General features: G+C 40.0%; 1 protein-coding gene across 1 annotated transcript in view; it reads right to left on the bottom strand.

Moving 5' to 3' along the window:
• MTMR10 (myotubularin related protein 10) overlaps positions 1-19051 on the bottom strand; it is a 37789-nt gene extending 18738 nt beyond the window's left edge. The window contains exons 1-5 of the mRNA XM_084293763.1: positions 18804-19051; positions 18076-18136; positions 6075-6211; positions 4483-4555; positions 1875-2017 (exon numbers count right to left, since the gene is read on the bottom strand). Coding sequence (XP_084149889.1) covers positions 1875-2017; positions 4483-4555; positions 6075-6211; positions 18076-18136; positions 18804-18863 — 474 coding nt within the window. The 5' untranslated portion in view covers positions 18864-19051. The remainder of the gene's footprint in view (positions 1-1874; positions 2018-4482; positions 4556-6074; positions 6212-18075; positions 18137-18803) is intronic.
• Positions 19052-21566: the final 2515 nt, after the last annotated feature.

Below are 21566 nucleotides of genomic sequence, written 5' to 3' on the forward strand. Positions count from 1 at the left end.
TCCACTCAGGAGGTTTTCACACCTAGCTCCAAAATGAGCATAATCTTTTTATTTATTTTATTTAACCTTGCTAATATATACTACTTGAAGGTCAGGAACAGAATGAGATAATCTTTCAAGAGTGTGGTGCTAGAAATCCCTTTCTATGCCAGAAAGAACAAACCAATTCCAATAAATATGCTACATAAGACCATTCTACTTGTGTTCACCAAAATAATACAAGCAAAATCCTGACAGAGAAACCAATCCAAGGACCTCATGGCTTTAGGTAACTGTATTTTAATGTTAACAGAATAATGTTGTTACAGAAACACTAGTTTATGGTAACTATCTCCCCTCAGTAACAGCATGCTTCCCATACACCCAAACAAAGATGCAGTAACCTACTGGACACATCAAAACTGTGGCACTAGCCATACAACTGATAGTAAAAATTATACAAGTCTTCTTCTATTCCTTGTGACCACCTTCTGATATTCGTAAAGGGGAATTATGCTTTTGGTCACCACCATTGCCATCTTATAACTATGCAGATTCAGAACCTTCTGGATCTCTGGAACTCTTCTTCCTATCAGTTATCACATTAGCCCATGTAATTACGAATGCATAAAGCAAGCATCTTTATAAAAAGGTTTCACTTTTTGCTCTTGCATGAGGAAGTACAGCACAAGAACTGTTAATGAGATGCTGAGTTTGCACTCTTCCTCCCTCCTACAGGCTAATCACTCTTCTTAGCTCTGACAACCAATTAGAAACAGTTGCTATAAAGATATTGCAGATAGACTGCTCCAGGGTGACTTCAGAGAAGCTGTAAAAGGGGAATTGACAGCTGAAAGATTGCCGAACTTGAAAGGTTACAAACAAAGCCAGCAGGCAGGAAGGAAGGAATGCAGAAAATAACAAGGAAAGAACAGTGGGCTTCATAACTGGGTTTCTGCTACTGGATCTCTGTAAGAGAGCAGAAGGTGAAGAAGTGATAAATTGGGCATCATGCAGTTGATAACTGCAAACAGACTTATGTCTGGGCAGATGGTGCTTAGGATTTACACGGTTAAGCTCAAATTTGATCCTACTGAGAGGGGAACTCAACCTCTGTAAGCAAATTGGGTCACTCCTTACAAAAAGACTGCTGTGTCGTGCTTGGCCACAGTGTGGTGCCATGGAGGTCAGAGGACATGTAACTCAAACAACATTCCAGAGCCAGGAGGCTGGCCAGCTAGTTTTATGTAGCCTAACCACCTCTGATCAGCAGAAACTTACCGGAATTTTACCAGGTTAAACAACATTGTAAGACTTTGTTGGAACTTATGGCAACTAGTGTTAAAATTGGGGAAGGAATGAAATTTCTAGTAGTGTACAGAAAGAGGTAACTCCTCAAAAGGCATGCAACTCTAAGACAACATGGAGAAAGCACATTTTTTATGTAATTAGACAAATCGGTTGTTTCAAAAGGTTATCAAAGAACTTGCTGTGCAATGTCTATCAGAAGTATACATAAAATAGTACACTTTACCTATGGCTAAACTAAGGTTACTGCTTGCTGAAAACGTGTCAATTTCCATATTGAAATATAAACGCTGTTATACAGCTGTTGCATAGTATTTAAAAAAAAATCTTAAGTTAGTAATTTTAAAAAATATAACATATTACAAGAAATGTAGGTTTATCTAACATGAAAAGAGTTAACATGTCATCTTAGATTTTTTTTAAAATCTACTAATTTTCACTCTAAAATCTAGATGCTCTGCTGCAATATAATGCAATTAATTTTCAAATCCATCCCCTCCACCACTATTAAAACACAAAATATTATTAGCATACCTGTTGCTACATGTAACGACTACAAGGAAAGACTTCATAAAAAGATATAATACCTTTTTTGCACTTTCAGGACCTGCTTCATCGAAACGAAATCTGACAATACGGAAGTCTTTGCAATAAATGATTAATTCAGTTGGATTAAATTTAAGTTTTTGGTTGGGACCAAGAACCTTCTGTTTCCTCTTGGTGTCATTCACTGTAAAGAAAAGACAGTTATTGGACCGTGCTTTGTAAGTATACAACACAAGACTGGCTCAAACACAGATACGGTGGTGTTGCTATAAGCAGTTTCTCATTTAATCGTATGATTCAACTATTCAGTTTAAGTAAGAGCTCGTATAGGTCCTCCTGTTGATCAGTCTCCTTTCAAACAAGTGGCTGAATTACTGTTTCCCATACGTCTGGATTATTTATACGCATCAATGACAACTTCATAAACAAGTAATTAACATTCAGTATTTCAAAGAGTAATTTGTGCTCCCAGACAGATCATCATATACGCTGCAATGCCCTTCTGATGTACAGTAACTGGCAGAAATGCTCAGTTTTTTGGTTTGTTTTGTCACTTGGATGTATAAATAAGCATTCAAGTTAAGACTAACTGCATTTCTTACTTAAAACCCAAAAATGTAAGTATAGTAAATTGCCAGGTGGCCTAGGCCTGCATAGACAGGCTGTGTCTCTTGGCCTGCGCAACCCCTTTTCAAATGGAGAAAATTAAATTTTATAAAACTAAACACCAGAAAAGCCACAGAGATTTTGTGTGTGGTAAATGGGAAAATTGGGGCACATAGCTGCTGAATGATGAATTACCTGCAACCAGCCAGCTATGGCATCTTCTGGGTTAAGCTAAAGTACTTCCATGAAACAGAAGACAAACGTTTTAGGACAGGATGGAAATTAAACATTTATGCATTAAGCTCTTTCATCTCCTGGGAAAAGGGTGGAGAGTTTATGGCTAGACAAGGAGCCAACAACCACTATAAATACTAAACAGTGTTATCTATAGCTTACTTTTTCTATAGTGCAGTTTCTTCAGGCATTTCAGATGGACTAACAGTTCTTTTCAGAAACACCTCTAGCACCTTTCATGCTCCTTATGCCTTCAGCTGGATCTTGCACTTTCTAAACTGCTGGGTTAAGATCTGGACCACAAACTCAAAGGGCAAGGAGCACAACTGAAAGAAACAGCTCCTACCTGGCCCGTGTGTATGTTTGTTTGTTTATATAAAATCAATACACCTTCAGCTATTCACCTTGAATGTGACAACCATCAAACAACCTCCTCTGCAGTTTTGGTGAAAACTCTCTCAGTTCTTGTCAGTAAAAGCTTATGCTTCACTAAAATTAGTGTAAGACTGCAGAAGAACAATAGAATAATAAAAGAACAAAGACTAATTTCCTCAGGTATGTGGCAGGAAATACTGCCATCTTGCTCTACAGAACTTCAAACTAACAGAAAAGCTAAACAGAAAGGGGTCCTAGATAACTTCTAACATTCTTCCCATGAAACTGCAAACATTCAGGCTATTTGAATGTTTAATCTAGGGAAACATGCAGTAAAGAATAACCTAGAATCCATTGGCTTTTATTCTGAAACGAGTGCTACCTCTGAAGCCCTCCCATTCAAGAACAACACATGGCACATGAAAGAAGACAGAATTAATAGAACAATCATTCAACGTTGATTAGCTTTTCCCCCTTACTTAGGGGAATTTATTATATGGGAGTTTGTAAGAGATGTTAAATGAGAAGACTGCAACACCATGGTTATAAATCTCTCCACACAAAACTGTCATCTACAGATTTGCACTGTTTTGTCACAGCTACCTGGTAATTTTGAAAAAGGGCAATAAATGTGGGCCAGGGCAAGACCATGTAACAGGTCAATAGAATCTATTCTTAAAAAAAAAAAAAAAAAGAACAAACAGACCACATTTCTTCTTAGTGTTCTTCCTCAGACACATATTAATCTTTTCACTGCAATTAAAACCAACTTCCAGAGTGGAAACGGATTACTGGATGACTTTAGGTACTGAAAACTTATAGGTAAGTAATGATTTACATTAAGTGTAAATTAAGTGCAATTAGAAAGCCAAGTATTTAACAGCTCTTACTGTAATCGAGATTTGAAAACTTATTATCTAAATGAAATTCTTTAGCTAAAAGACAAAGAACATTATCTTTAGCAAACTAGTTAGCCTAGAGTATGCAACAAATCAAAAACAGGTTCTTAAAATTATGCTTAGTTACTTCTTCAGATTAATGGTGCATTACCATCTGTAGGTTTGGAGGACCATTGGCTACTAACCTGCCTAAGGGTTAGACAAAATCGAAAACCCAAGCATCTATCTGTTTTGTGGGATATCCCAGCTATGTGTAAATTGTGTAAGTGATGCATTTTTTGCAGTCCAGTGTATTTAAATGGAAGAGATTTAGATGTTTGGAAGACAGGTTGCTAACAAAACGTGTATTGCTCTAACAGGTGTCTATCCTGGAACCCCTGCTGATTCAGTACTGCGATTACATTTAAAACCAATACAAAGACCCAGCTAAAGACCCGCCTGAGTGTCAACAATTCTGCACAACCTAACAAGCAGTTAATAGCTTTAAATCAATAAGTTTAATGTCTGTCATCCTGATTAACGGTTTTTGACATACCTGTGACAATCTGCTCAATGCATGTTAGTGGGACATCATGTTCACCAAGAAGGAGGTTTTTATAATGGAATTTCTGAAACACATGAACTCATAGCTATTAATTGCAGTTCTCAACCAGATGATACACAGCACATCTTTGAAGAAACAATGATAAAAATCAGGCATGCCTAGACTTTTCTGACATGTACCACCCTTCCCTATTCACAGGCAATTAGAAGTACTGAAACCATGCTTTCTTGTGTTGGTGAAAGCACACCAGAAGTCTGCAAACCCCTGTGGAATATGCAAAAAAAAAGTTTCACTTTTGCATTGAATTTACTAGCCTAAAAAATTGCTGGTAGATATTCAACGAGCAGAAGCGTAAATTTATATATGTAAATATAAACTATTACTGTAGTCATCCGCTATTAACTCCATTACTGTAATCATAAGAAAGAAAAAAATATGAACTTGACTTTCATGAGGACAAACCCAAAGCTTTCTTTTCATACTATCAAACAGAATTAAACAGATTAAATATGAAGAATTATTCCTCAATGCTAGTACAGACTTTTCTGTCCAGACAACTGAGTGCTCTGAATCCATCTTGATTATAGTATGCTGCATGTGGTCACTCACCACTTTCAGATAAAACAAAATCAGTAACAATCTCAATTTCAGTCAGTAAAGATTAGAGAAGGAAAATACAACTGAACAATAACAACCCTACATGTACTTAACATGCACTTAAATCAATAGCCATTGACACATTGCTTTCAGAGGAACAAGCTTTCAAGATCTTCTACTTTGGCTTATTAGAACAAAGGCAAAGATATTTAGGCAAATTTGATAAATAAGTTTTGACAACTCCTTCATGACAAAGAATAGTTCTTGTCATGAAGATTTCATTTTTTGAAGTAGCTTTTGTCAAGTATATTAACTGATATTGAAAAAGTATCTATCTACTTTCAGAGCTTGCCTACGTAAGAGTATTTCTTTGAAAAGCCCAAAATGAAGGCAGAAACAACTGTACTAGTGAAAATAACAAAGCTCACAATTCTGATTTCCAAACAGTACCATGGGCTGTGCTGTTCAAAGAAATCTGATTAAGGCTTTTAATTTCAGATGTTCTGCTTTGACAAAGGCTTGATTTCTTCCTTCCCTTTTGTTGTCACCTCATCTATGATGAAAGCTCATTTCACAGTTACTTTGTCCTCTCTCAGTTATGCCAGAGAAACTTGGACACATTAAAGGCTTTGCTGATTTGACACTTGTGTAAGAAAAGGAACACTTGCAATTCTCCTCCTTAAGGAGGAGCACGTTTTTATATAATTCCTGCTTCACCTTTTCCCATGAACTTCCCAATAAAGCCTGCATAATCAGAGGTAACGGGAACTGGCTGTACTTCCACCCCAAACTCACTCTATTCTCATATTCTCAGTGAAGGGATAGAATAACAACGCATTGAGAATAAGACAGTTTAACCTCATCATTCAGCTTTCTTTGTTTTAGAAGGTGTCAGAGCTATATCAGTTTGAGATAAGAAGGATTTAATGAGAATACAAACATTCTACATCTGTTGGCACAATGTAGTAATGTGAGCAGTAACAAACCTGTAGTGGCATTGGGTCATCTGTAATAAAGGAAATCTTGAAGTTAGTGCAAACCAATTTGCCCCACAGGTCATATTGACTCGTATCTGTTGCAATGCATTTTCTCACAAAATTGACTTCATTTACCACAATTTCACCTAAAACAGAAAAAGGGGAGGGGGAAAAGAATAGCCTATATAAATCTCAAAACTACACCAATTTTAAGTCCGTGGTACCAAGAACCCCCTCTTTATCCCATTTCAGTTTATATGCAGCTTCCGGGTAATCCCTGTGTTTAATTAACACCATTCCAGAGAGAGGAAGAAAACGATAAAAAAAAAAAAAAACAAACAACAAAAAACTACCTTTCCAAAATAGGCATTCTCAATAGAGAACAACTCCTTTTCTATACCCAGAGATTAAAATCTGCAGTTCACTATTAAAAATTCATTGTTTAAAGGACAGTGTAGTTCAAACCAAAGGCATATGTTAATGTATTCCGGATAGCATTTAATTTAAAAATTGAAATTAGCTAGCTGTAGTTAAGTGCTTTTGGAGACCATTATGAACTTCGTGAATTCAGAAGATTAGCGTACAATTAGCTTTGCATTTCTAAACTGATGTTCAGGTGATTGCAGAAAAGCAAGACTGGAAGACAAACACGTTACACACTCCTTGCAGAATTTCACAAGTTCCTACACAGCTTCTACTGTGACCATCTGATGAAGGAGGCCAAGCCAACCACATCAGTTTGCAAAACAGAAGGGCCAGATAATTAAAAAGCCATTAAGTTATCTGAGATAAACTTTGAAATAAAAAAGCATACAGGCAGATGTAAATAAGGACTACCTAAATAAAAAGCAAAGTAAATAAAAAGGTAAATCCCTGTATTTAGGGCTGCTTTTTAGTCTCACAACAGAGGTTTCTGGAAGCTAAATGGTAATTTCATTCTCCATGAAGAAAACAGTCGTTTAATTTACTCCTATATAGGGCTATCACTTCTGTCATCACATAACCACTTCCTTCTGCTGCTGTAAATAGTGTGGTAGTGGAAGCGTGTTCAAGAAAAGTGTAATTTTATTTTAGCTGTTGGCTTTTTTGTTTGTTTCTTAAACAAAGACTAAGGACTAAAGTTTGCTAAAGACTAATTTGCAGGCCATACCTAGTCTCCAAAATGTCATCTCTATGTCCTATACTTTGCAAGAAAACGGTCTGTTCTTTGAGCAACTATTACTAACGGCAGTACTCGGTTATCTGTACCCCCAACAAGTAAGTATATAGCTTTAAATTCATCTACCTTTGCTCTACTGATACAGAGGAGGTTATTGCCCCCAAGGAACCATATATTCAGAGACCTCTCCTTAGCATTCCAAACACTGGAGCACCTGACTCTGGAAATGCACATTTCGCTACTCTCGAGTTCTGGCCTCTGTGCATGCTCCTCACCCTAAGCTACTTAGCCAAGCTGCTGCGTTAGCTCGCTTGCCCCTAACATGATGGGGCATTATTAGCCTGCAAGTCATCAAAACCAGCAGCAGAGTTCCTCCTCTTAGTTCAGCTGTCATAAACAAACACAAAAATCGATTGGATTAACTGTGGCCTTGAGCTGGCAGAATTACGGTGAGTGTTCTGGAGGGTTGCGGGGTCCTTTCAGAGCTAGCAGGTGTAAGGGGATGACTTTCACTGACCGATAGTTATTAGGTACATATAACTATAACAGAAGTGGGAAGAGTTGGGAAGGTGCTACAGGGATAAGCAGACATGCTGGAGCTTAAAACTGTTTTTCTCAAACATTACTAAACTATGATTAAATAAGCCTTTGAATTTTAGGAAAAAGAAAAAAAAAAAAAAAAGATTCCAGCAGCTTCAGTACAAATAGTTAAAGTTCAGCCAAGTGCACAGCAATTGAAAACAATGTCTCATTAATAGGGTACATGAAAAGGACAGGGCCTACTCCTGTTAAACATTGAAATTAAAATATTTCAATACTTTTAGCATAGTCTGGCCTGAAGCCTCTTGATGTCCAGTGTTTTTCCTAATAAACTACTTGCCTCAATAACTGCAAAAGCACAAACTGTGTATTTAAGCAATTCCTTCTCACAGTCGGTGTTAATCTTCAACTATTCAATGCTGAGTTCTCAGTCACATTCTGCCTGCCAAACGTCCTCCCTCCACAAGTCAGTTCTTCCAAACCTAAGTAGTTTATAGTCTTGCCTCTCTCAAGTACACTGGTACATCACTGCATTTCTAATAAAAAGACACGGAGAGCCAAATATACCATAAAATGGAAGTGTCAGAGACAGGTGTTTTCCATATAACATCCCCTTATCTGTTAAGAAGTGGAATATTTTTTTACTACTGTGCACTCTTGCTAAAAGCAAATTACTATTACCAAACTATTTCTGTACTTTGCATCTCTGATGCTATAAAACAGTAGGGAAATAAGAGACCCGTTACTGTTCTCATGCAAAATCATTCCATTTGGATAAACTACAGTTTAAAATATGCCTGGCGCGTTGTTCTCTTTCATAAAGCCAGTCCTTTTTATTTCCTTCCTCTGTTCCTCATAATTGTGTAGCTACACTACAACGTGCTAATACGAATACTGTCTTAGTGCAACTTTATTTATTTGCATTTCTTCCAACACAAATACATTATAGATTTTTTGGCCTCACTTGGATCTTCTGCTTTGCAGAATTTTACATCCCTAACAGAGCTGTCAGTTTTGAAGGTGAGTATTATAACAGGGCAAGACAGAGAGTATGCACAGAGATTTCAGCTGAAGGGTTTAAACATATTTGCAATTGAAGCATGAGAAAGTTTGCCATGCAAATGCAAAGGAGATGCAGTTTTCAAAAGCCTCAGACTGAATTTGTAAATAGCAGGTGTGGAATTTTATGTTGACCCGACCTTCATCCCTCATTTGGATGTCTACAGAGAGAAATAGAAAAAGGTGTAAGCCTTCCAAACTTAACACAACTTCAGTAAAGTTGCTAAACAGAAGTAGTACCAAGCCAGTTTTATACAACGAAACCTTACTGCAGTTGTAGTTCAGTAGGTGATTTTTCTATACAAGTGTCAACAACAGAGCTATTCAGAGAGATTACACTGCACATTTTTACAATGTAGCTGCTGCTTTTTCCAGTAAACAGTCACAAGCTGTTCCAGACACGGAACAGCAGTCAACACTTCCATGTGACTTGAACAGTCAAAGAATGATCTCAGGAGACAAGAGCAGTTTGTTTAAACTCTGACAGGAAACCAGAAGAAAAATTACAGGTTGCCACCCTTAAATATAAAGCCTAGTCGTGATTATAAAAATATTGCTACACCGAACACATGAATCACAAAAATAACAGGGGAGACTAAAGGATTTACCCAACACACACCTTCCATTGAAAACACAGCTTCAGAAACTGCTACATTTCAGACAAATCCCGCTAAACATCCCAAAAGCACACATAATTTGACTTGCCCATATTTAGATGCTCAGAGAATCTGTGCCATGTTACGTACCTAATCCTCCACAATACACAACACGTGACAACCCACATGCAATTCAGAAAGTGCAGCAAGCATGCACAAGAACAGGAGGCAGAGAGGCAAAACTAAAAAAGCTGAATTAAGTGATCGGCAGCAGAATCACTCATCAATGTGCGTGGCAGCTGTTGTGCATGTTCTGCACTTTTTTGTTCCTCCACATTGGAATCTGGCTAGAAGTGAGCCTGGTCTAGCATCCTCATCCACTAATGCTGCAAGTGATTGCACCCAATTAAGAAAACAGCAATACAGCTTGTTTGTGCAAGAGAGACACTAAAATGTTCTCAATAAAAGAGTTATCTTAAGTCGTCATTTAACAACTAGAAACATGCATTAATGAATTCACTTGTATTTAGAAAGATGCAAGTCTAAAACTGTTCCAAAATGGTTAATGAACAATTAGCTTTTATAAGTTGCTGCTGAGTGAGTTTTCAAAAACTGTTTAACAAGTAGCTGAAACCCACAGCATCTTCACTCATTTAGCCACAGTTTTTCTTGCGGGTAGGTTACAGAAATTGTACAGGTTTATTAGCATGCTCTAGGCGTTTAGATGTAAATGTCACTAATCCATTTGTACAAGGAATCTTCTGTTCAGTGTGCTCAAGAAAAAGTAGCTGTAAGCTCATGAAAAAAAAAAAATTCTAATTTTCATGGGCTCTTACAACGTATTTAGGGATGCAGGTATTATAAAGGCCAAAGAGCTGCACAATACAATAGATATCACTCATCTTCCCCCCCACTTTTCCAGTATATTCACAATTATTTAGAAAATAATTTATGCTTAAGTTTCTGTACATCTGCAGAATGCAGAACAAAGTAACAAAAAAAGGACAGCTCAATACTGTGATTAATGGGGAATAAAACCCAATTTGGACATATTCCATGTGCATTACTTTTGAACAGGAGAACCTTGCATTTCTGTCCAAAATCTATGCTCACCACTGTTTGGTCTGTTTTAAATGCACAGCACCAAAAGAGCTTGCTTTGTCAATGTGATTAGAAAAAATGTTATTAAAATATCATGTAAGATTACACAGTTCTTCTAGCGTGCTAACAAAAAGAAACATCATAACTAGCTTAGTTAAATTTCAGAAATAGCAAGGAAAAACATAGCAAAACCAGACTTTTTGGTCAAAGTCTTCAAAGAAGAACTATTCATTTACTGTCTGTAATTACAAGATTTAAATGGGCATTTGTCCAATAATAGATAACAGCTGTTAATCTTGAAAAAAAAGAAAAAAAAGAAACTGAACATAGGAGGGCTCTGAAAACACACTGCTTTTCTGAACTCGCATGGGATGCTCCACAAAATCTTCCAATGGAAAGCAAAGGATGAAAGAACATAAAGCGGCCAACCAAAATTTCATGTGGTGAGAACGTCCATCCATTACAAGGCAGGCTCTCATCAGCAACCAGATCCAAAGCAAACTATTACAGCAGATTCCAATTCTTGATCACACTTTAAGAATTGTTTCAATCCAGCGTAAATCTGTAATACTACTAAAATGCAAACAGTTCATGTTCGTTCCCATCTCAGCCCTTGTGCAGCACTACCATTTGAGAAAGACTTTGTTATGCATGTAAGAGAAATGACTTGGTTGAAAAATTATTCTGACGTATTCCCCCCCCCTCTTTTTTTTCTTGTCAGTCCTGATATGAACTGAATTAGGTCTGATCTGGCTTGTGCTACAGTTACCTAAACACAAGTGTCAGCACAAAGTCGTTAATAGAAGAACACATCTGTAATGATGAAAATGAAAGAATGAACTGTTCTTCTTGGCATCCATATGGATTTTTAGGCTGAATTAAAACAATCTTATCACAAAAAAAAAAAAAAAAAAAAAAAAAAAAAAAAAAAGTTTAGCAATGATTTGGTCACAGTTCCATAACATGAGCAGGACAGAAGCCAGCGAGTAGAAAGTGTTTTGGTTCTTTTCAGTCTGGCTACATGAACAACAAATTCCCAACTCCTAACTTAGTTTAAACAGTATAATCAGGAACAATCTGAGATGACTGCTTCTCAGGCTTTTATAACTACGTCATCAACACAAGTTACAGATGCTGTTCTGAACTTGTAAAATACTTAATTTTAAGGCAACCCTGAGGAAGTCAATACAGAAATACACCTTCTTTAGAAATTAGTTTGCTGAAAATTATTTCACTGGAAGTGAATGCAATTGCCACGAGACCAAAAAAAATGAAGTTTGATGAACTGTCAACTCAAAATCTTCGCTAACATTTTATTCCCCTTCTGGTCTTTATGACATGTGGCATTAATGGAACTTATCTGCAAAATGTACATGGTGAAACATTAAAATATTTAATTGTAAAGTGCGTTTGGACTTCCACCTTTAAGGAATGTTTTTTGTATTGCACTACAGCTAAGCTGCTGCAAATGGGAAGTAACTTTTGCACAAATACTTAAAACATATTACTAATCAGAAACCATAACAAATACATGTTATGTATTCATAACAAAGAAAGCAGAACTGACTCCACCCAGTAAAATCCACTTGTAAGACAGTATCTGGAACTTAGATCTTGCATGCAGACTGCTTTGGTAGCTTTGGTAGTACTTGTATGATGCCATGCCTTAAAAATAAATAAATAAATAAATAAAGGAAAAACAAAACAAGCAGTTAACTGAGCCCAAAGCATGCCTGAAGATTCAGAGTCAAACAAGCAAACAAAAGAGCTATAATAGTAAAGAGCACTTACTATATACTTACAGTAAGTGATGCCTCAATTATTCTAAATATAACTAAAATGCCTGGTTCTTTTCTAAACTTCTTACAGTATGAAAGATGAGTTTGCAGAAAGCTGCTGTTTCAGTTTTCAGATCTAGAATTTAATTAAATAAAACTTTTGGCAAACTGCTTAGTATGAACTAAAAAACCCTACATCAGAAAAGTGTTATGGGAATGTATTATTTTCCAACCAGTCATTCTCATTTCTCTAATTTAGCTGTTCTGAAATGTTGAAAATAATTTCACGCTCACATATTTCACTGACTCCTCAAACACAGTGAAATTACAAAGGTTTTCACTCAACTAATACCACACACCAACTTTAATAATAAAAAAATAGAAAACTTTTACATTAACATTTAAATTTCAAATAAAAAATTTGAAGCAGGAAAAAGCCTCTAGCCCTGCAATATGTCTTAATCAGCTGCACAATGAGTAAGAGAGCCTCAGTTAGCAAACCACTATGCTGGAAATGAGAATCAACAGTCAAGTATGCTTTGGAAATGAGCAGTACCTGACTTCACACAAGCTCAATGTAGTTACCAGCACTGATAGGCCCTCACTATTCACCACCAACAGATGAAGAACGCAATACCTGAATATCAACAACTCATTCCACAATTACACATGGAAAGGGCACTGACAGTAACAACATTATTACTTGTACCAAGCAATTAAACAACCCCAGTTTCCAATTTGAGGTGCTAAACCAAAGAGGTTACACCTAGTATACAAGAAAAGCAGACCTGACAAGTCTCTAGGGTTACACATTCAGCTCACTAACTTAGTCTCTGCTTCTCACCCCGCTGTCACAGGGCTGGGGCTCACACTCCAACACCCTGACCTCTCTTCTCCAGAGCTGGGATATCAGAAACCAAATGAAAATGCCAAGAAAGAGGCGCGGGGGTTCAAAGCAGACAGGACATATCTGGGGTACTACGTGCAATAGTGTCTCACCAAAGTGTACTTCAAAGTGTACTTTCCTCCTCCTATCACAAGATGTATTGCAGCTGCTGTGGAACACGAGTCAACGCTCTAAAGATTTGCAAAGCAAAAAAAAAAAAAAAAAAAAGAGAGAGAAAGATCTGGAAGCTATCTCAAGAGAGAATCAGATACTTATTGATACTGTCTTAAAAGTTCCCACAGTTAAACTTCTACAGTTGCCTATCAAAGGGCACTTGTATAAAAAATAAAAAATAAATCCAAAACCAAAAAGCAGGTGGTAGAGCCAATCCAATTGACATTATTAAACAAACAAAAAAATATATCCATTAGTGAAAATCTTGAACGCAACATGCAGTTACAACTCATCAAGAAGACAGCACCTCTGTTCAGAGGTGATCAGAAGGATGATGAGAGATAAGCAAAGCTTCCTTGTTAGTACCAACTAAGAAGGCTGTGCTATAGAAAGCGAAACACCAGATGTGTGCCATAAGTCTGAAAATCACGAGTCACATGGATTAGAGGAGTAGAGTTTGATGTTTGCTGTGTGAGGGAAGAACTAGGACGTATCCAAAGAAACCAGATGGTGGTAGGTTGAGAGCAAACCAACAAAGGTAGTTTGTAACAGCACATAATCAAATTGCCAAACTCCTAACCAGAGGAAGCTGTGGGTGGCAGAAGTTTACATGGCTGTAAGGAAGCAATTGGATCAATTCCTGCAAGAAACATCCAGCCAGAGGAATTAAATATGAAAGCACCACCGCTATGATGCTCTGCAACGCCTCGCTTGGAGATCCCCATTATGTTAGTCTGAAATGAAAGTCCCCGGGCCATGCACTGAGGGAAGCAGAGAGGACAGAACAGGCAGCTGGAAGCTCTGCTGGCCTTGCTCTCCCCTTCCCAGACACCGTGCTGCATGCAGCATCCCACCCAGCCCGGCAGTACTGGGATCTGCTCACAAACAGCTCTGCAGTTGCCTTCTAGTATGCAGCCCCGAAACGTGGTGCAGATACAAGAAGACTACAAATAACTGTTTTGCAACAGCAGTTTGCCACCAACGTTCCCTTAATGTGAGCAGGTCTTAATGATAAAAATACCATTCCAACTCAGTTCACTGCTATGGTTTTAATGTATAAACTTTTAAAAATAAAAGCTGCTCAACTATTTCTAGCCAGTCTGTAATATTTGCTATCTGTAAAATTTTTAAGTTAAACAATTAGCAGATTAGTACATAGAGCAACACTAAAATAATTAGTGCAAGCAAGTACTAAGATTCAGGCAGAACGATCCTTTCCTCACACTTCACCAGATGTCCCAGAAGTTACACGATCCCCTGCAGAAGAGCTGGTGTGAGCCAACTGGCAGGACCTTTCTGCCTGATCATGCCTACACCCCAGAAGAGCACTGCTCACAGTACAGACACTGGACTAGTTCTTCATCCATCCATCCATCCGTGTACAGCTCGCTCCTCTCTGTGCTTTGTTTTTCCAATAAGATCCTAGAAGCATACACATATTCCAGCTATGTTGTACAATTTTCTTTGAAAGCTTTGGTTGATGTCTCAAAAAATGCTAGACATTGATGTGGAAAATGTGCTACAGTTTATTACCAGAGCAATACACACCTTCACGATTTAGTTTAGTATCGGTAATGATAAACGAAGCACAACTTTAACTTCATTCTCACAATGCTAATTACTTACTAGCTAATTACTTATTACACAAGCTAATTACTTACTAGCCAGACAAGTTGCTTCAATAGACTGTCTAGCAGACTACTCGCCATTCCTCTGTTTTCCTTTTGGATATGCTTATAAACCAAGCTATACAAACAAACAAAAAAGTGAAACCATTGCACAGGCCAACTCTGCAACTAAATCAGCAAAAATACTTGATCAGGAGTATAGATTAAGAGAATGGAATTACAGAAAAAAGAAAACATTTCTCTAATTCCATCTTAAAACTTTACTACATTTTTTGAAGGAAATTATTCCAAATTCTATAAAAAGATATTTGCTTTTCACTATAGCAGTATCATTGTTGCCACTAACAACCAATTTATTTATTTATTTTATTTTACTTGCTTTAAATGATGTCTGTTGCTCTTCTTAAAGCCACACCTTGGTCAAGGTACACAGTTCCATGAAAATTAGAGGCTTTTATTCCAAAAGCTGAAGAGAGGCATCTCTATTCGTCTGGACACCCAGGGGAAACTTTGAAAAGAATCTCTATAAGATCAAAGTTTATGCCAATGTAGATTCCAAGGACTTTTATGTTGTTTTGTTTTTATGTTTTTTAATAAAAACCTTGTAATTTTATAACCTGACTCATATTTCCATGCCTGGAACTCCCTTTCCTAACCTCCACAGCATAAAAATACAAGCTAGGCAGCAAGGTATTTAACTGGTGTCCTACTTTAGAATTCAGTTTTTAGTAAACTACTCCCTCAATATGATTACATGTTAGGAATTTCATACTTAATGTAGCTATTTGCAGTTTTTGACGATTACTGAAGTAATTAACTGTTTGTGCTAATGTATTTTAGTTCCAGAATAACTCCTTAAAAAATCCACCAATTAAAAGATAATAATCAACATTCAGCCGCTCAGGTTTGACTCGGTTTCCAAAAGCAAAAGCAACTCCACAATACTGTTAAGGTCAGGATGTTAGAATACCATACTCAAATTGCATTTGCAGCGGAGTACAAGTCAGCTTTAATGTAATTAAATGAGTTGGAATTTGGCCAGAAACTTAGGTTATGACAAATCCAAAAGCCTGTCTACCCAACAGTACAATGTGTACTTGTTTATGCAGTTTTCTACTGCACTAGCTGATGACAAAAAAAAAAAAAAAAAAAAAAAGGCACTTAGGCTTAACCTTAAACAGGAAGAGTTTCATTTAAGTCATTTAAAATAAGTCACTTCTAAACTTCACCCCACCCTCATACAGACTGATGCTCACAAAAAGATTTTGTCACAACTGTTCTGTAGCTGTACACAGCAGTGAATTTTATTACAGAATAATTTGGAGGCAGAAAGTTTAATAGCAGTTTTAATTCTGTGCTCTGAGTCCCATTCTTTCAATCACTTTCTATATTACCGAGAACAACTTACTACAAATGTCCCCAAAGCCATCACATATTGATTTCAGAAACAGCAGAAACAAGGGAAATGAGAAAAGATGCAAACCTGGGATAAATATAAGCCAGCTGAGGAAAAACAAAGCCAGTCAGCACCATTTCAAGTGCACTTCGGACTTTCACAAAGAATTAACCACGCAGCAAAACGTTGCTGCACGTGGGTTGTTTTCTGTAACTGCTCATGCACATGCCCCACAGTAAATGCAGGATGTGTCACAGTTTGAGAAGAGCAATCTTGTACTGCCTCGCATTTACTGTGGAATGTCTCGGAGAAGAACATGCAGTCACTTCCTTGTAATTCATCCAAGGTCTTTGACTCACAACTGCAACATAACCAGTAAGATTCCAACTGTTAAGCAGAAGTTTAGCAAGCGTAAAAATATGTCAAATACTGAGCGCTCTTAGCAACGTATCTCGGAGTATTCACACCCCATGCAAAATCTGTACACTCTTCCTTCATGAAAGAGGTTCAGTCAGCTGGCATGTAATCTTTCAGTTGAATCTCTTCCACAGGATTCCAGCCTCTTCAGGTACCTCACTGCACCATACCATATATTAATTAGCATGGCTGAATTAACAACAGTTCCATGTGAAGAAGTGAGAGAAATAATTCTGAAGAGTAACTTTTTTATTATATTGATCACTTTGAAAGTTAGCAGGCTTTATCAACCTTGACAACATGATACCGAAAGCTTCCTATATTACTTTGTGTGTAAGTTTATACCCTCTAAATGCTAAGAAAAAAATACATTATAAAGTTCTGTTTCAAACTTAAAAATTACCTTAAAAACAGCAAGCTTTGGAGCTTGCCAAATTTATGGCTGTGATGTACAGTTTGCAATTAAAGTAATCTTGAAAACAGTAGACTGTTCCTTTAGTAGCTGAAAAAAGGCTTTTGGAAACGCTCACTGATCAAAACATCATTTACCAAAGATAATGTCTGATTTTAAATGTGAAAAGGAAGTCACCAACAGCTTAGAACTGTATACCTACGTAATTATGAACAGTAAGAAAAACGTTGCTTTTCTCATCCACACATTAAGAAGAATAGTCTGCACAGGTTTACAGACAGGTTCCAAAATAACCTCACAGCTACCTACTCAATAAGAGCACGTGAACACAGACAGCATTAGAAGTCTTCTAATACACGAGTCAATCATACCTGCTTGGTGGAAGTTCCACACACTTCCCTTTAAAATAAAGACCACAACACATGCTATGGTAGTGAGTTCAACAGACTGTAAAGGTCTGGCTACCTGACAAAACTGTAATTACTAATGGGGTCTTCCTAGAAATACCACAGAAGCTGCAAAATTTGCCGTAGTTCCATTTCAAATACTCACAACAGAATAAAAACATTATTCTACACGTAGTAAACCATCACACAGGCAAAACCGCGTATGTATTTATTTAGCTTTTCAGGTTTAGGTAAACAGGTCAGAACAGCTCTCTGCAGATTAGCATGTCACTAGATTTTCCTACTTGGTTAGAAGTTTCACTCTCTGGAGGAGCACGCTAAGATTAAAATATACTGAAATCAATAAACACAGGAAAAGAGGGAAAACAATTTACATGTTACCAATCCTACTAAAATAAACAGAAGTCTTAAATATGTATTTGTTGAGTTATCCATCAAATTTCTGGTTTACGCCTACCTGGCAGAAGTATTGGTTCCAGTTTTTTAATCCTGGGTTCTGCAGTTAGATGGTCTTCAGACTGGGGGAAGGAGAGAAAAAAAGGAATTTTCTTAGAAAGACACAATCCTACAGTCAGACGCAAGTCTGATCTATTGGGGCACAGGAGAAAGTCGTTCTTTTAACAAGCTGATTATAACGAGGCAGGATCTAATCATGGCAACAGCCTGCTGTAAAGGTGGCTGGGGATGTTTAGTTTTCTACCAGAAGAGAGGTATAATATTTTAATTGCTAATATTTAACTGGTTGTGTAATCTAGGATATAACAAGCCGCTGGATGAATGAGAAACAATCGGGCTTGGCACTCGGTAACGGCGTGAGTTCTGCGAGCTGTCCGCGGGCACAGCAGCAGGCTGGCACAAAGCCCTGAGGCGTTTAACGCCACCAACTTCCCAAGCACAGGGAAAGCTTCCTAAGAAGAAAGGCGCAGAACACACACACACACACACACACACACATACACACACACACCTGCTCGCTTTTCAATTCCAAACCCGACAAATAAAGACCCTGCCACACAACCACCGCCCCCCGCCGCCCTGCGCGACGAGCCCGGCTCCCTCCTGAGGCGAGGAGGGAGCCGCCGCCCCCCCACACCCCCGGCCGCAGGCCCCGCTGAGGCCGCCCGGTGCCGGCAGCCGAGGCGCAGGTGTCGGAGCCGCGGGGGAGCCGAGGGCCGGCGCCGTTACCTGCGGCAGCGGCAGGAGGTAGGACCTGAAGGTGGGCTTCGGCGGCCGCAGGGAGAACATGGCCGCTGCTGCCGCCGGGAGCGGGCGCCGGGGGCCGTCAGCTCAGGCCCGGCGCCCCGCAGCCGCCCGGCCCGGGCGCTCCCCGTCACTCACACGGCGTGGGCGGCCCCGCGCGCCCCCTGCCCCGAGGGAGGAGCCAGCGCCCGGCGGCTGCCCCGAGCCCTCATCGAGCCCTCCCGGAGCCCTCCCGGAGCCCCGCGGCTCCCCCCGCCCCGCCCCGCGGCGCCGCCTCCCGGCCCGGCGGCTCCCTGCGGCCCCGGCGGGCTGGGGCGGGCCGGGGCGGGCCGCGGCCCCGCCCGACATGGCCGCCGCGGCCCTCGTACGGCGGCGCGCAGGGGCCAAGCGGCCGCTGAGGGGAGGGGAAGGGAGAGGAGGGGAGGGGGCCGCGGGCGGGGGGCGGCCCCCAGCTCTCCCCATCCATCGCCTCAGCAGCAGCCGCTGGAAGCAGCTGTCGGCTCACGGGTTGTTCAAGCACGGCGCTGCCGCTTGCTTTGTGCGACACAGATCACAAAGTGCAGCTTGTACGCGGCGTTCGTGACGCGTTTTCAAGGGCACGTCCAGCCCTTCGCTCATTAAACTGCTGGAATTCACCCGTTGTGTTTTGTCTGCCTACAAAGGGATGAAATTTCACCGCAGAGCGGGCCAAAAGGTGCGGGGGGCACACAGCGCACAGCCTGAGGTGCTGCTGAGCTGTCCCAAAAGCAGCACCTGGGGCTGAGCCACACCAAGGGGCAGCCAAACCCTTCCTGTTAGTAAATCACTAACCCTGGTAAAAAATAAAAGAGGCAGACAGGTGTGCTCACCTGCTGATCTGCCAGCTCTAACAACAGGTACAGTTGTAAGAATGGCTGAATCGCTTTTCTGTACACGTCACTGAATAATCAGGAATTTGAGTGAGAACAAGCGTGACGCTCCCTCACAGCTCTCACAGCCTGTAACAGCAATGCGTGCAAAATTACAGATGGCAAGAATTGGCTGCCATGGGCTAGGAAAGGGTAAACATTTACATTTAGCCGTAAACAGCTCCAAACAGCGTAACACAGCAGTGTAGGGCAGGCAGAAACAGCAAAGGTACTGTTACCCACTTCCTGCAATAGCACTTCCCATCAATGCTGTTATTTTTGACCAGAGGGAAAGTAGGTTTAGGTTACAACATCTTCCCCATTCCCTCAGAGACCTCCCTCACCCGCCACTCCTTGTTTCGAGATGAGGGAAGGGGAATTTGCTCCCAGAGCCTCCCGAGGGCACAGGGGACCTCAGGGCTGGTGCTCCAGCTCAGCACTGCCTCTGGGCGAGGGCCGAGACGCCGCATCTGCTCCTGGCTTTCCCCAGAGAAAAGAAGTTGCAAAAGACAGGGTTTGGGCACAACATTAAAATGTAGACTCAAGTGGAGGGTTTCCATGGTTCGGCCTCTGAGCCACTTGGAGACTCTGAAACCTCTGCCTGAGGCCCGCCAAGGGAGGTTTTGTTGTAACCCGGGGTTGGATCAGGTAACTGGTGTTAGAACCCAGCTCCAGCATGAATCAGCTACTGTTACCAAGTTCTTATTGTCACCTTTTACATGAGGTGTATCATCACGTTACGGCTATGGAATATTGTACGGACATACTGGTGAAGCTCCCAGGCTGCTGCCCCAGCCACCCTCTTGCTCACTGCTGTAGACGTGCAAACCACTGGAGAAAGCAGATGCTGGTCTACAGCCATGGAGTTCCCTTTACTTAGGTTTTCAAGGCATTCCCAGATCGCTCACTTTAACTTCTCCAAAATGTGAAAGCAATGCAGTTGCCCACCTAAACTCCAAAACGTTGCACTGCTATTTCTTTTGGTAACCAGGAAACCAAGTTTCAAAATGACTTATGACACAAAATGGCATGTACAGCACCTAGCACCAGCTGCTGGGAAACACACAGCACTGCAGACCCTGTGAACTTTCGGTGAGGTTAGGAGATAGGTATTCAATGAAAGGACAGACTTCAGGGCACCGTCCAGATTCCCTGACATATGGTGCCCCATTGATGCCAGGCACAGGGAGGTTTGCTTGAACAGTGAGGAGGGAAATGATCCATTGGCACCTGCTGAGGTCAAAGAAGAAGGCTGTGTGCACGTGTAAAGCTATTCAACAGCCCAGGGGAGAACACCTGCAAGGACCTCCATAACCATCCACTATGCTTGGACTTTCAGGCACAGAAGATTAAAACAATCCCATCTGGTATTTTTTAGAACAAGTGTACCTCCGTGCACAAGCGTCCCATCTATTCAGTGTCAGCGGGCAGTTCCCTTCACTTTATCCTGTACTTTTACATATAGGATTTATATTTTATGCTGGGAAAAACAAGCAAACAAACAAACAAACAAAAAAAAAAAACAAAAACAAAACCAAACCAAACCAAAACAAACAAACAAAAAAACGTTGTCTACCCGGCATTGTTCAGCTGCATGGTTTTGGGCTCAGCTCCTTTCCATTTTACAGAACGTGCTGTGCTGCAGAAGCCGCTGGTGGTATAATGCTGAGTGCCTGACAGTGCTGTGAGTGCAAACCACAGCTCCCCTCCTGACGGTGACTCTTTCACGAGCCAAGTCCCTTGAGTGTTTGATAAGTGAGAAATACTGTGGCGACTTGCCCTCATGTTTATTCTTGAATGTTTTTTGTTCATATTCAGAACATTGTTCAAAGAAAACTAAAATCAGAAAAGGGGTAGGAGA

This window comes from Netta rufina (genome assembly GCF_964035555.1).
Source record: "Netta rufina genome assembly, chromosome: 11".
In the NCBI taxonomy this organism is placed as follows: Eukaryota; Metazoa; Chordata; class Aves; order Anseriformes; family Anatidae; genus Netta; species Netta rufina.